This window comes from Kryptolebias marmoratus, linkage group LG2, assembly GCF_001649575.2.
Source record: "Kryptolebias marmoratus isolate JLee-2015 linkage group LG2, ASM164957v2, whole genome shotgun sequence".
NCBI lineage: Eukaryota > Metazoa > Chordata > Actinopteri > Cyprinodontiformes > Rivulidae > Kryptolebias > Kryptolebias marmoratus.
In genome coordinates, this window is record NC_051431.1 from 2,899,411 (window position 1) to 2,912,051 (window position 12,641).

General features: G+C 40.5%; 1 protein-coding gene across 2 annotated transcripts in view; it reads left to right on the forward strand.

The window, feature by feature from the left end:
- myo7aa (myosin VIIAa) overlaps positions 1 to 12,641 on the forward strand; it is a 36,359-nt gene that overhangs the window by 15,878 nt on the left and 7,840 nt on the right. For both annotated transcript variants that reach the window (XM_017438007.2, XM_037981610.1), the window contains 21 exons: positions 306 to 443; positions 1,178 to 1,336; positions 2,401 to 2,493; positions 4,287 to 4,381; positions 4,525 to 4,609; positions 4,721 to 4,939; positions 5,597 to 5,704; positions 6,370 to 6,579; positions 6,954 to 7,160; positions 7,362 to 7,538; positions 7,953 to 8,042; positions 8,144 to 8,271; positions 8,499 to 8,625; positions 8,786 to 8,905; positions 9,065 to 9,238; positions 9,573 to 9,800; positions 10,078 to 10,245; positions 10,582 to 10,699; positions 10,880 to 11,006; positions 11,242 to 11,405; positions 12,124 to 12,314. In XM_017438007.2, coding sequence (XP_017293496.1) covers positions 306 to 443; positions 1,178 to 1,336; positions 2,401 to 2,493; positions 4,287 to 4,381; positions 4,525 to 4,609; positions 4,721 to 4,939; positions 5,597 to 5,704; positions 6,370 to 6,579; positions 6,954 to 7,160; positions 7,362 to 7,538; positions 7,953 to 8,042; positions 8,144 to 8,271; positions 8,499 to 8,625; positions 8,786 to 8,905; positions 9,065 to 9,238; positions 9,573 to 9,800; positions 10,078 to 10,245; positions 10,582 to 10,699; positions 10,880 to 11,006; positions 11,242 to 11,405; positions 12,124 to 12,314 — 3,126 coding nt within the window. The remainder of the gene's footprint in view (positions 1 to 305; positions 444 to 1,177; positions 1,337 to 2,400; positions 2,494 to 4,286; positions 4,382 to 4,524; positions 4,610 to 4,720; positions 4,940 to 5,596; positions 5,705 to 6,369; positions 6,580 to 6,953; positions 7,161 to 7,361; positions 7,539 to 7,952; positions 8,043 to 8,143; positions 8,272 to 8,498; positions 8,626 to 8,785; positions 8,906 to 9,064; positions 9,239 to 9,572; positions 9,801 to 10,077; positions 10,246 to 10,581; positions 10,700 to 10,879; positions 11,007 to 11,241; positions 11,406 to 12,123; positions 12,315 to 12,641) is intronic.

The window sequence follows — 12,641 nt, forward strand, 5'->3', positions numbered from 1 at the left end:
CCTCTATTCCCTAGATTGTGTCTACTGTTGGGCGTTACTCTTTCTTTTACAATTAGCCCAGATTTGATGTTGCCTAACTGATCAATTGATTGCAGCAACGTCCCTTGAGCAACTTTGCTGCTCTGCTTATATTTTCGAGCAGCCAGTTTAAAGTGTGAAGCTGCAGCGTCAGCAGGAAAATATCTTTTATATTTAGAGACAGACAGAGAGGAAAACGGTTTGTGTCACATCTCAGGAAGAGCCCGACTCTGACCTTTTCTTTGCTGTCTCTCGTCGTGTGAATGTGGTTGTTTGTGCGAGTTTAGGGGGCAGAAACCAGGAAACGCTCGCCCACTCTGAGCAGCCAGTTTAAAAGATCTCTGGAGCTGCTGATGAGGACCCTGAGCGTCTGTCAGCCGTTCTTTGTTCGCTGCATCAAACCCAACGAGTTCAAGAAACCCATGGTGAGTCTCTGCTCTCTCTGTTTGTAAAGATACCTTTATTTTTTAGAGAAATCAATGAAAAAACACTTTATTAGAGGTTTAAACTTCATTACTGGGGTTAACGCCTCGGGAAAAGCAGAACTTCTTGTACAAAGTTAAAATATTGATTGTATTAAGGGACAACATCCAAACATAATTTAAAAAAAATACATTTAAAAATCATCTGAAACTATTAAAAAAGAAGGAAAGTCAAGACAACACAAAGAGCCAGATACAATAAATTTAAAATAATCTTTTTTTGGTAACACTTAGTGAAATGCAGTTATGTTTTCCGTTCAGCTGGAGTCACGTCTTTTTTTACCTCAGAAGCTGCTTGTCTGTTTTTGATCTCGATGTGTGTATATTTTTATTATTTTATTCATCTCAGAATATATACACAATAATGTCATTCAAATTGAATGAATTCAAAACAGAAAAAGATTAAAAGAAAGTGGCTAATATTTTTGTTTTATGGTAAATCTCAGCAGTGGAAATACATTAATTTCCATGGTTTTCAGCTGTATGTTGCAGAATAAAACAGATCAATTTGGTCTTTATTTTAATAATAATGAAGCATGATGACCTTCACCTCCTACTGTCTGGTTCTTTTGGCTGTATCATTATTACCGATTGCTTTATCACATGATCAGAGTCCATTTTGAGCTGGTTTTGGAGGATTGGACAGATGTTCCCAGTTGTTGTTTGTTTTTCTGCAGCTGTTCGACAGGGAGCTGTGCGTTCGTCAGCTCAGGTACTCGGGAATGATGGAGACCATTCGGATCCGACGTGCCGGATATCCCATCCGCTACACATTTGTGGAGTTTGTTGACCGCTACAGAGTCCTGATGCCTGGAGTCAAACCAGCTTACAAACAGGTAGAGGAAGTTTCTACAGACAGTACAAAGACCAGGAGCTGCCATTTTTCTTTAATAATCTTCACAGGAGCCAGACTTTGTTGTTTTATTCTGAAGGTAATCTAAAATTGTTCAGTTGAAATTAGCTGCTTTTTCCCCCTCAGGTTCAGTTGTTTTGTTGGAAAAAAGATCATTTTATTGCCGTTATGCAATGTGTTTTTTTAACAGGTTCATTAAATCCTGGATCTCACTGGGTTGTGACTGAGAGAAACTACTTGGAGACATGAAATTGTTAGAAAATGTTTTAATTTTCACTTGAAATCACACTGAACTGGTAACTTACGGTACGTTTGCATCCAAATAAATTGCAGCCTTCCTGCGATCAACATTCAAACATTTTTGTTGCAATTTAGTCACAGTGTCTCAAATATGTCTCAGTTGGACAGCTAACACGCTCACATTTTTTGCCCTTTCCGACTCACAGAAAGATATGAGATACTGGTTCAAGTTCAAGAGAGAGTTTTGTGCTCATAGTACGGTTTTTATTTTAGTTATAATGAATAATCAGTATTGTTAACATTTACAGACAGAAGTGTGATAAATCTAAGGAAAAATCATTCAGATTTCCCCTGAAAATTCAATCTAGATCAATATCAGATTAATTTTAAGAGCTTTATAGTAAAATACTGAAAGATAAGCTTTGCATACAGAAACTGTATTCCATGCTTCATAAGGTGTTTCCAAAAAAAAACAGATTTTGCTAAATGGGAGTTGTCTGTTTTCAGGATCATCTCATACAGACGAGTGTTTGATCCCACAGATTATCTCCTTTTAACTCATTCGTGTTTCTCCGACATCCTTCAGACGTCATTTGAGCATTTTTAGGTTTGCGTCCTGAACTGTAAGAACAGTTATAAATATTTGTTTAAACGAAGGTTTTAATAATTGATCACATTGTTTTAAACAGGCTAACCTAACCGCTCGGTGAGTTTATGACTTACGTGGACTTCTGATCCAACGAAACTCTTAATTTTATTTATAAACGTGAGCTCGGCTGCTGTAAGCCTCCTTCTGTCCGTCATCAGGAGGACCTGAGAGGAACCTGTCAGAGGATCGCGGTGGCCGTGCTCGGCAGGGACGATGACTGGCAGATGGGAAAAACCAAGATCTTCCTCAAGGTACTGAAGCGTTAGCTTTGCAGAGCTTCAGTGGAGCTGTAAAGGTTTAAGGCCGGAAATAAATAAATCTCAGCTATCAGTGTTTTTGTGCAGCAAGTTCCTGACTTGTTACACATTTGCTTTAATTGAAATGTTTTATAAATGTATAAAAAATTGCAGCTGCTCATTTTAACTTCCTAAAACTTGGAAACCTGTTTGAGCTGCTCGATCCCAGCTGATCCCAGTTGTTTCCAGTTCCACGTCTGTGGACAGGAAGGACCGCTCGTTTGGTTTCCTGTTCTCTGTACATGTTGTTCCTCCTGGTTTTTTTATTTTATTTATCTGACTCTGTGTTTGGCATGTATGAATTTGATTTCTCGCCCACTGAGCACAGAGTTAGCGGTGAGGTCAGAGGTCACCTCAGTGCCACTTCCTTTTCCCCCTGAGGTTAAATGTAAACATCAGCTGATGTTTATTCAGGCTCAGAGGGTTGTTTTGTCCTGTGAAGTTTTATCTTTAATAACTTTGTTTAAATTTGACAGAGCGATGGTGTGACTTTGTGCTTAGTTATTAAACACGGACTCTAAAAGTTTTATCTTTATTTTATTTTATTTTGAGGCTAATTTAAGGGTTGTGTCGGCCTCCAGCTCGTTGATAACATGCACTTTAATATGTCAACCTTCGACTGTTGCTTGTATCTTTTATAGCTTTTTTTAACCTAACTTTAGATGTTTTTTGTCTAAACTTAGTTAAAACATGCAAACAGATTTAAACTTGGTTTGGGGTTATTAGCTCAAACATTTGCTTCATCGTGAAGTAATAAGGCACAGAAAGAAAGAGATTAAATAAAAAGAGTGTGCAAGAAGCTGAGAGTCCTCCTCAGTACATACTCTGATTTCTAACATCTTTGTTTTAAGCGGGAGATAAGCTTTCCTTTAAGGGATGTTTTATTTATGGCTGGATGTTCTCAGAGAGTTGAGCCTTTCTTTTCTCCTTGTGTAACTATCCTCCCACACAGCGAAAACATATGACTGCATCTGAGCTCGAAAAATACCCAAATAATGCAGAAAAGGTTTATTCTTTTAAGACTAGTCTCTGTCAGGATTGCTCAGCTGGTCAGGAAGTTCAGCAGGAAGGAGAAAGTGGAGCTGCTGATGGCGGGAAGGAGCACATTTCCTCCACAGGACGTGTTGAAGTCAGCCGGATGGAGGGTGAAAGGATCGCAGGAGGAACAAATAGAGAAAACTGGGATGTATTTATGTTAAATTGTCCATCATGTTGGTGAAAAGCTGCCATGATGAAGCTTTCCTGTAGCTTTGAGATTCCAGACTTCAAAGCAACAATGAGGGGTTAAAGATAAATGTTTGTGGTTTTTAGCCCTGTCATTTAAAAATCCAAGCTGCTTTTCTGGTCAGTATTTGTCAGCATATACTGACTATTAGTCTGAATTAAATATAAACTTACTGTGCTGATTGTTTCCCTGACTGACTTTTCTGGTTTAAAGTAACTTTTCTTAGAAATTCACCTGAATGAGATTTAGTTCAGGTGTTTGATTTGTCCTCAGGATGAATTAAAAATGACTTCTTTTCTTTTTAGTTTTTCATTTTTTTCCCGCAAATGCCATCGTATATCATAAACCTCAGTTTAATTAAACAACTAAAGTAAAAACGTGTCCAAAAGTCTCAGCTAATTAGGCAAAAAATAAAATCCAGTGTGGTTTTCCGTTTACCTCCATCAATCAAACTGACGAGTCAGAGCTGAAAACCTCAGCTGAAATAAACTGTGCTTGTGTTTGTTTCTTTCTGCTGGTGTAGGATCACCACGACATGCTGCTGGAGATCGAGAGGGATAAGGCCATCACAGACAAGGTCATCCTCATCCAGAAGGTGGTTCGAGGTTTTAAAGACAGGTGTGCGCTCTGAATACCTTCAAGAAGTCATGAAACTTTCTGTGAAACTGATAATCAGACTTGTGGAACCGTAATGGGTTTTATTGTCTTCTTTAATTTTTAAGTCCTTAAAGTCTTAAAAATGTGTCGTTTCGTTTCCTCAGATCCAACTTTCTGAGGATAAGGAAGTCTGCTGTGTTGATCCAGAAGACGTGGAGAGGATATTACTGTCGGAAGAACTATGGCGCTGTGAGGAGCATCAGTTTTACGCCCTCATGGCTCACAGACAGGAGTCCATTCAGCGAGCATCCAGCCGAAGAGTTTCTAAACGTTTCCTCTTCTTCTGTTTCGTCTCTTAAGATGCGAGCGGGCTTCTCTCGCCTCCAGGCTCTGGTTCGTTCCAGGAAGTTGTGTGCGTCGTATCACGTGGCCCGTCAGCGAATCACGGGCTTCCAGGGTCGCTGCCGGGGCTTCTTGGTGCGCCGGGCCTTCAGGCACCGGCTGTGGGCGGTGATCACCATCCAGGCCTACACCAGAGGCATGATCGCTCGCCGTCTGTACAAGAGACTGAAGGGAGAGGTAACACCGAGGAGCGAGAGGGGGCTCGCCATGACACTGGAGTTAATTACTTTCAGCTGTTTTACATCTTTACAAACCAACAGTGTACTTTGATGAAGTGAATTTTGATCATATTTAACAGCATATTGACTGTTAACATCCTGCTGGGTCATAAATACTTAAATAAATACTTTTAGTACTTTGAGTAGAGTTTACATTTCTAATTGCCAAAAAATTAACTTTAAAGTCATATTTTGAAAGAAGACCCTTCTCTCGTGATGTTCATCTATGCAGTTCTAAGATTTTTGTCTTTAAATTCTTTGTCAAACATAATCTTTGTCTTAAAATAATTAAATTAGTTTTAAATGTTCATTTTTCCTCATCTTCCCATAAACCAGAAGTTTTATATTTAAGGCAACGGTGGTATTGTTTGATATTTAGCAGTGTTTGATGTATAATTCTTGATAAAATAAACATAAATGATAAAGAAGTAAACTTAATATATACTCTCAATAGTATGCTTACCATTTCTCTGTTTGTTCCTGGATATTAGATGGATTTTTTTTTAATAGATTCTTTTTATGATATCATATTTTGAGTGAAACTCTAATAAGTTAGCACACACACCTGAGTTGTTTCGGCTTCGTTTAACGATGGATCTGTTTTCCCCGCTCTCAGTACCACCGGAGGTTGGAGGCTGAGAAGATGCGTCTGGCCGAAGAGACTAAACTGAGGAACCAGATGTCTGCGAAAAGAGCGAAGGCCGAGGCTGAACGCAAACACCAGGTAAACAGGTTCTCACCGGCAACAAAACATAAATACGACTCGTTTAGGTAAAAATGCAGCAAGTTCAGATGCAAGGCTAACCCCAGAAGCAGCTCATGCAGCTAAAACAAGTTAATATTTCTCTTCCTCTTCATGTTTTTGTAGTAATTTTATGTGTGGAAAGTCTTCTTTGATTGCTTACTTTATATTTGGAGTTCTTGCATTGGCAGTTTTGTTCAAAGATTAAACTAAAGTAAACTAACAGGTTCTGCTAATTTAATTAATAGTTGACTAGAAACCTGTTTTCAGTTTGCGTTTACCTTTGTTTTACTTATTGCTCCTGCGTAAAATAACGTTTAAATAACTAACTACCCTCAGGTCAGTGGAGAGTAAAAGTTAGAAACATGTTCGTTTAGTTAACAGCACAGCTGGAACATAAAATTATGAATATGCAGTGATTTTAATCCAGTTTTGCAAACGTATGTAAACATAAGGATTTTTAGGTAAATATATGATAATTCTAGATAAAATCTAAATCCTTTCTGGCAGTTTTAAATTATTTGCTGTAATTCTACAGCATAATTTTGTTGCTTCTTCTATAAAGTGTATGAGCCTTAACTATGCTCAGATTATTGTTCATGTGTGCTTTTTTTTAAAATATATATATTTAAAATTTTTTTTTGTAGGAGCGACTGGCCAAGCTGGCTAAAGAGGATGCTGAGCGAGAGAAGACGGAGAAGGAAGAAGCTCGGAGGAAGAAGGAGATGGTTGAGCAGATGGAGAAGGCCCGGTCGGAGCCCGTCAATGACTCCGACATGGTGGACAAGATGTTCGGCTTCCTGGGGACGACGAGTTCTTTACCGGGTCAAGAAGGACAACCGCCTGCTGGCTTCGAGGTGAGCCGACCAACGTCTTCCCCCTGTAAGATAAGATAGTTTAAAGGGAGGAAACTCAAACATTTTTAATCTCTAGAATCATGACTCCATGCAGGAACGTTTGTATGATGAACAGTACTGTGCAAAAGTCTTCAGCAACCTGTCATTTAAAAAAAACTGTACAAGATTTGGACTCAAATGTGTGCTAAAGTAACTGTTGTTCAAAGAGAGCTTTAAAAGACGTTTAGATATTACTTAACAGCATTTTTAAAGAACGACAAGAAGCCCTGGTTCTGTGGAGAAATGAAAGGCTGTTCAGTAACTGTTTTTACGTAAACAAATGGGTTAATTTCCTGTAATCATCACTAGAGACTGATGTCCCGTCTCATCTGCAGGATCTGGAGCACACTCATCACGAGCTGGTGGAGGAGGATCTGGACGAGGCTCTTCCTCTTCCCGAAGATGACGAGGAGGAGGATTTATCAGAGTACAAGTTCGCCAAGTTTGCAGCGACCTACTTCCAGGGCACCACCACGCACACTTACGTCCGAAGGCCTCTGAAGCAGCCTCTGCTGTTCCACGACGACGAGGGAGACCAGCTGGTGGGCTGACTTTGATTGTTTGACCTCTTCGAGCAATTTCAGTTGAGGTTGCTGCTAGTTTAGAGAAGATTTCTACAACCAAAAAACTAAAACCTTATTACGGATTTGCTGAAACAAATAGCTGTAGCCCTTTTTCTAAGACCATGCCACTTGATGATAAAGTTGATAAAAGCGTGAATGTCTTATTTGGTCCCGATTCAGGCTGCTCTGGCTGTGTGGATCACAATTCTGAGGTTTATGGGGGATCTGCCGGAGCCTAAATACCACACAGCCATCAGCGACGGGAGCGAGAAGATCCCCGTCATGACCAAAATCTACGAGACGCTGGGAAAGAAGACGTACAAGAGAGAGCTGCAGGCGCTGCAGGAGGATGGGGAGGTGAGGAGGTCCAGATTTAAACATCTTAACTTCTGCAGTCTTTATACGCTACATTACAGATGTTCTTTATTAAATGACCAGATGTAAAAACATAAACTTGCTGTAATAAACCACAAAGTGTGATGTGATGTGCCTTTCATGGTGGGAATCACGGCAAGTAAATGTAATATGATATGACTAATATACATTTAATCCATATGAATCATAGTTTTTACTCCAGAGTTCTTGAAATTGGGCAAAAAAATAGATTTTCACATTTTGTTTGTAAAATATTTGTCATGATGATAAAATTTGATTTTCTAAGTTTGACACATACTTCCTGTTTTTAGGGTAATAAGAGCCTCATTTGATGTTCTTCCTCCCCTCGTGTCCCATCTTTAACATTATTAATCGTTCCTCCCTCCGCCCCTCCAGACACCTCGCTCCGACAGCCACAAGAAGAACAGCGTCCGACACAAACTGGTCTCTCTCACCTTGAAGAAGAAATCCAAGATCACAGAGGAGGTGAGAGCTGAAGAGGGAGAACTCTACCCTGCTGTTTCAGAACCAAAAATAAAAAATATAATAATAATAATAATTACAGTGTGAGGCGTTTTACGTTTCAGGTCACCAAGCGCCTTAACGATGGGGAGTACAGTCTCCATGGCAACAGCATGCTGGAAGATCGACCAACTTCCAACCTGGAGAAACTTCACTTCATCATCGGCAACGGGATCCTGAGGCCGGCACTGAGGTAAACAAAGTGTTAGAACGATATAAAATCATTTATTTGAAATGTAGTTGCATCTCTCAGACACGTTAAATGTAATTATTCTGCGCTAAAGTGCTTCTAAAACTGATTATAATTAGATTTATTTTTGTTTTAATATTTGTTTTTCATCCCTGAAGTTATGTGAAAAAGTACATTTAGCCCTTGCCATTATCTCGGTGTGTGTGTGTGTGTGTGTGTGTGTGTGTTAGGGACGAGATCTACTGTCAGATCTGTAAGCAGCTGAGTCAGAACCCGTCTAAGAGTTCCCACGCTCGCGGCTGGATCCTCATCTCTTTGTGTGTCGGCTGCTTCGCTCCGTCAGACAAGTTTCTCAAGGTCAGGATGAGATTCAAGACAAAAAAAAAAGCATACTCAGCAATCATAGCTGACTGATGTGTTTCCTGAACTGATTTTAAACATTTAAAGATAAACTCCAACAGGATGAATTCATCAGTTTGACAAGTTTATGTATAAAGCTCACATTTGTTTGTTGTAGTACCTGAGGAACTTCATCCGAAGCGGGCCTCCGGGTTACGCTCCGTACTGTGAAGAGAGGCTGAGACGAACGTTTGTTAACGCCACCAGAACCCAGCCTCCGTCCTGGTTGGAGCTGCAGGTACAAACACTCTCTCAGCTGGTCGGTTTAACCACGAAAGAATAAAAACGGAACAGTCGTGGATTTGCTTTGTGCTCATTTGTAAGTTGTATATTATGGATTCTTCAGGTGTGATTTAAAAGGTGTTAGAGAGTTTCACTGAAGTTATAAAACCAACAGGCCACCAAGTCGAAGAAGCCCATCATGCTGCCTGTGACGTTCATGGACGGAACGACCAAAACGCTGCTGACAGACTCGGCCACCACGGCGAAGGAGCTCTGCAGCGCCCTGTCCGACAAGGTCAACCTGAGAGACCGCTTTGGGTTTTCACTGTACATCGCTCTGTTTGACAAGGTAGGCCACACACACACACACACACAGATTTGTATTCCTGTCTTTATTAGGACGGTGTGTTGACTTCCATTAATTTCTGTAGCTTAACCCTAAACCCCAAAATGGTCTTCCACCACATTAGGTCCCCAAAAGGACTAGTGGTAGGTTAATTATACGAAGGTAACAAAAACCAGGTTTACACACACACCTGAGGACCATCGTCTGAACAACACAATCCTAAACCTAAAAGATTTCTCTTCAGTTAAAATTCCTTTGCTTTTCAGGTGGTATTGCACTGCTGATTTTATTTTATTTCTGCCTTCTGTTTTACACCTGCGACATTCTCCACCTGCAGGTGTCCTCTCTGGGCAGTGGGAACGACCACGTGATGGACGCCGTGTCGCAGTGCGAGCAGTATGCCAAGGAGCAGGGCGCTCAGGAGAGGAACGCCCCCTGGAGGTTGTTCTTCAGGAAGGAAATATTCACTCCCTGGCACAGTCCTGCCGAAGACCAGGTCGCCACCAACCTGATCTACCAACAGATCGTCAGAGGCGTCAAGTTTGGAGAATACCGCTGTGACAGGGTGAACAGTTTGTCTTAACTTTACTTTTTATATGCCCAACTCGAGACACATGTATTCACGATTGTTGTGAGGGAATTCATGCTTTGGATTTTGATTTCTCTGACAATTTTCTGATGGGTGTTTTATGTACTTTTACAAAGATTTCAAATAAACAGCCAACCAGTCATACTCAGGATTGTTCAGTATGCTTGGAAACGAAAGGGAAATTCAAGTTCTTTATGTTTTGGAGTTTTTTTGACACGCTCTTCCTGTAACATCCGCCTCCCTGTAACTCCAGGACGACCTGGCAGAGCTGGCGTCGCAGCAGTATTACGTCGATTACGGATCAGAGATCCTCCTGGAGCGCCTGCTGAGCCTCATCCCGTCCTACATCCCCGACAGAGAGATCGGCACCTCCAAGACGGTGGAGAAATGGACTCATTTCATCATGGCTGCTCACAAAAAGGTGCAACAAAAACTCCTGCTTTCTGACAGGTTTTTCAGCAACTACTGTGATTGCTCAACCCCCAAAATATTGATTGGATGGCTAAAATATTGTGTGCGTACATTTTCATCTTCCTCTGGTAAATCTACATTTTTAAACTAACCAATATATTCTACATAATTATTATTATTCTCACTGGAGTTTGTAAGGAGCTCTATTTGCAAATCATCATCAGCTTGAGTAAGCTTTAGGTGCTAAAGTAAATGTTTGCAGTCCGATTAAAGATCAAATGGTACCAAGACACCTGATATTTCTTTAATTTCTCCTGTAAACAAGCGTCTCTGTGGGTCTGCTCAGGGTATCTACGCTCAGAAGAGGTTTGACCCTCAGAAGGTGAAGGAGGAAGTTGTGGACTTCGCCCGCCACAAGTGGCCTCTGCTGTTCTCTCGTTTCTACGAAGCCTTCAAGTTCTCAGGTGAGAACATCTTACACGTCACCTGGAGTGGAGCTGATTTCCTGATATAATAATGCAACTAAAAGCAGATTGTAAAAAAGAAAAGCAGATTAATCATCCTTTTTTGGTCGGTCTTAAAGTTGTAAATAATGGTTTCCTAATGATTTTATGTTTTATTTTGTTGTTGTTTCTGCTTCTAAGGTCCCAGTCTGCCTAAAAATGACCTGATCGTTGCCGTGAACTGGACCGGGGTTTATTTTGTGGACGAGCAGGAGCAGGTCCTCTTAGAGCTCTCCTTCCCAGAAATCACTGCCGTTTCCAGCAGCAGGTCAGAAACGTGTTTTAGTGTGTTTGTCTTTCATTTCCCTTCTTTAAGGAGCTGTTTCCTTTTTATTGGAATGTTTAAAACTTAACTTCAATAATTTATTAACTTGGGTAATGCTCTTCTCTTAAACAAGCAGACTTTTCACTGATACCCAGCAGCTGCAGCAGCAGATCAAATACGTCTTTATTTGATAGGAATTCATAGACTGTTCATTCATTCATTCATTCATTAATTCCAGGGGGGGGAAGCTGCAGGGTCAGAGCTTCACTTTGGCGACAATCAAAGGAGAAGAGTTCACCTTCACCTCCAACAACGCAGAAGACATCCGGGACCTGGTGGTCACCTTCCTGGAAGGTCTGAGGCAGAGGTCCAAGTTTGTCGTGGCTCTGCAGGACAACTCTGGTGAGTCCTGACCGCACGGTTATAGAGACGACAACAAGACTCGATGATAGCAGGACCCGATGATAGCAGGGCTGGGGTCCTTTTATGACATTAATAAAAATAACATTTAAAAAAAAACACAGTGCAGTTAGTTAGTTTAAAAGCAGAGCTTCTTTTTTAGGAGAAATGTCTAAAGTTATCTTACAAGGTTTAAAAAAATCATTTTTAACACAAATTTAACAAACTACCAGATTGTAATTATAGTTGGAGGCTTTCCTGATTAATTACCCATCATTAATTTAAAAATGCCTTCCTGCAGCATCTCTGCAGCTTTCAGTTTGTTTATTTACTTTCTTTGTAGCCGTTCAAGTTTATAGTTTGTTCTGAGGAATAAAACAGCTTCTGATTCACCTTCTGGTGTCAAGGCGGCTCCTTATCATGAGACAGAGTTGGAAATCTGTGCGTAACTTGATTTTTATGATTAGTTTAACCTACCGAGGGACTCTGTTGAGTCAACAGGTGCAGATCTCAGGGTTTAGTGCTATAAACTGGAAATGTTTACCTGTAACATACATTATAAGGTGTTTTGTTTTTTAAAAATCAAGGTTCCAAACCAGAATAAATTAAATATGTGTTCATGTTGGATAAGAATACAGTTAATGTGAGTCCTTTTATTAACGGACCCCATGTTGTCGTAGGAAGTCTCTCCAGTCTCCTCTGTGAGTTTGTGTTTCCACAGCCGGTGAGGAGTCAACGTTCCTGAGCTTTACGAAGGGAGACCTGATCATGTTGGACCAGGACCTCGGGGAGCAGGTCCTGAACTCCGGCTGGGCTCACGGCGTTAATGAACGGACCAATCAGAGAGGAGATTTTCCAGCCGACTGCGTTTACGTCCTGCCCTCCATGACCCGACCTCAGCAAGAAATAGTTGTAAGTAGGAAAATAAATACTCCTTATGTTGCTTTAATTACCAGTAAAAATGTCTTTACTTATGTTATGTTGTTATTTTCAGAATAAAACTCTACATTAATTCAGTTTCAAGAAAACAGTCCTGGATGTGAAGCAACAACTGAATATCTTTTGGAGTCAGCCCAGTTAAAGATAGCTGCTGACCTGAGCAAACACAAACATGGCTGTAACGCAGCCGGTTTTATAGATACTGAGCTACAGTTTGGTGTGGTAGTAGCTGAGAGTCATTCCCAACAAATATTCTAAGCACTAACAGATTTTACATAATGTTATTATAACAGTTTAACC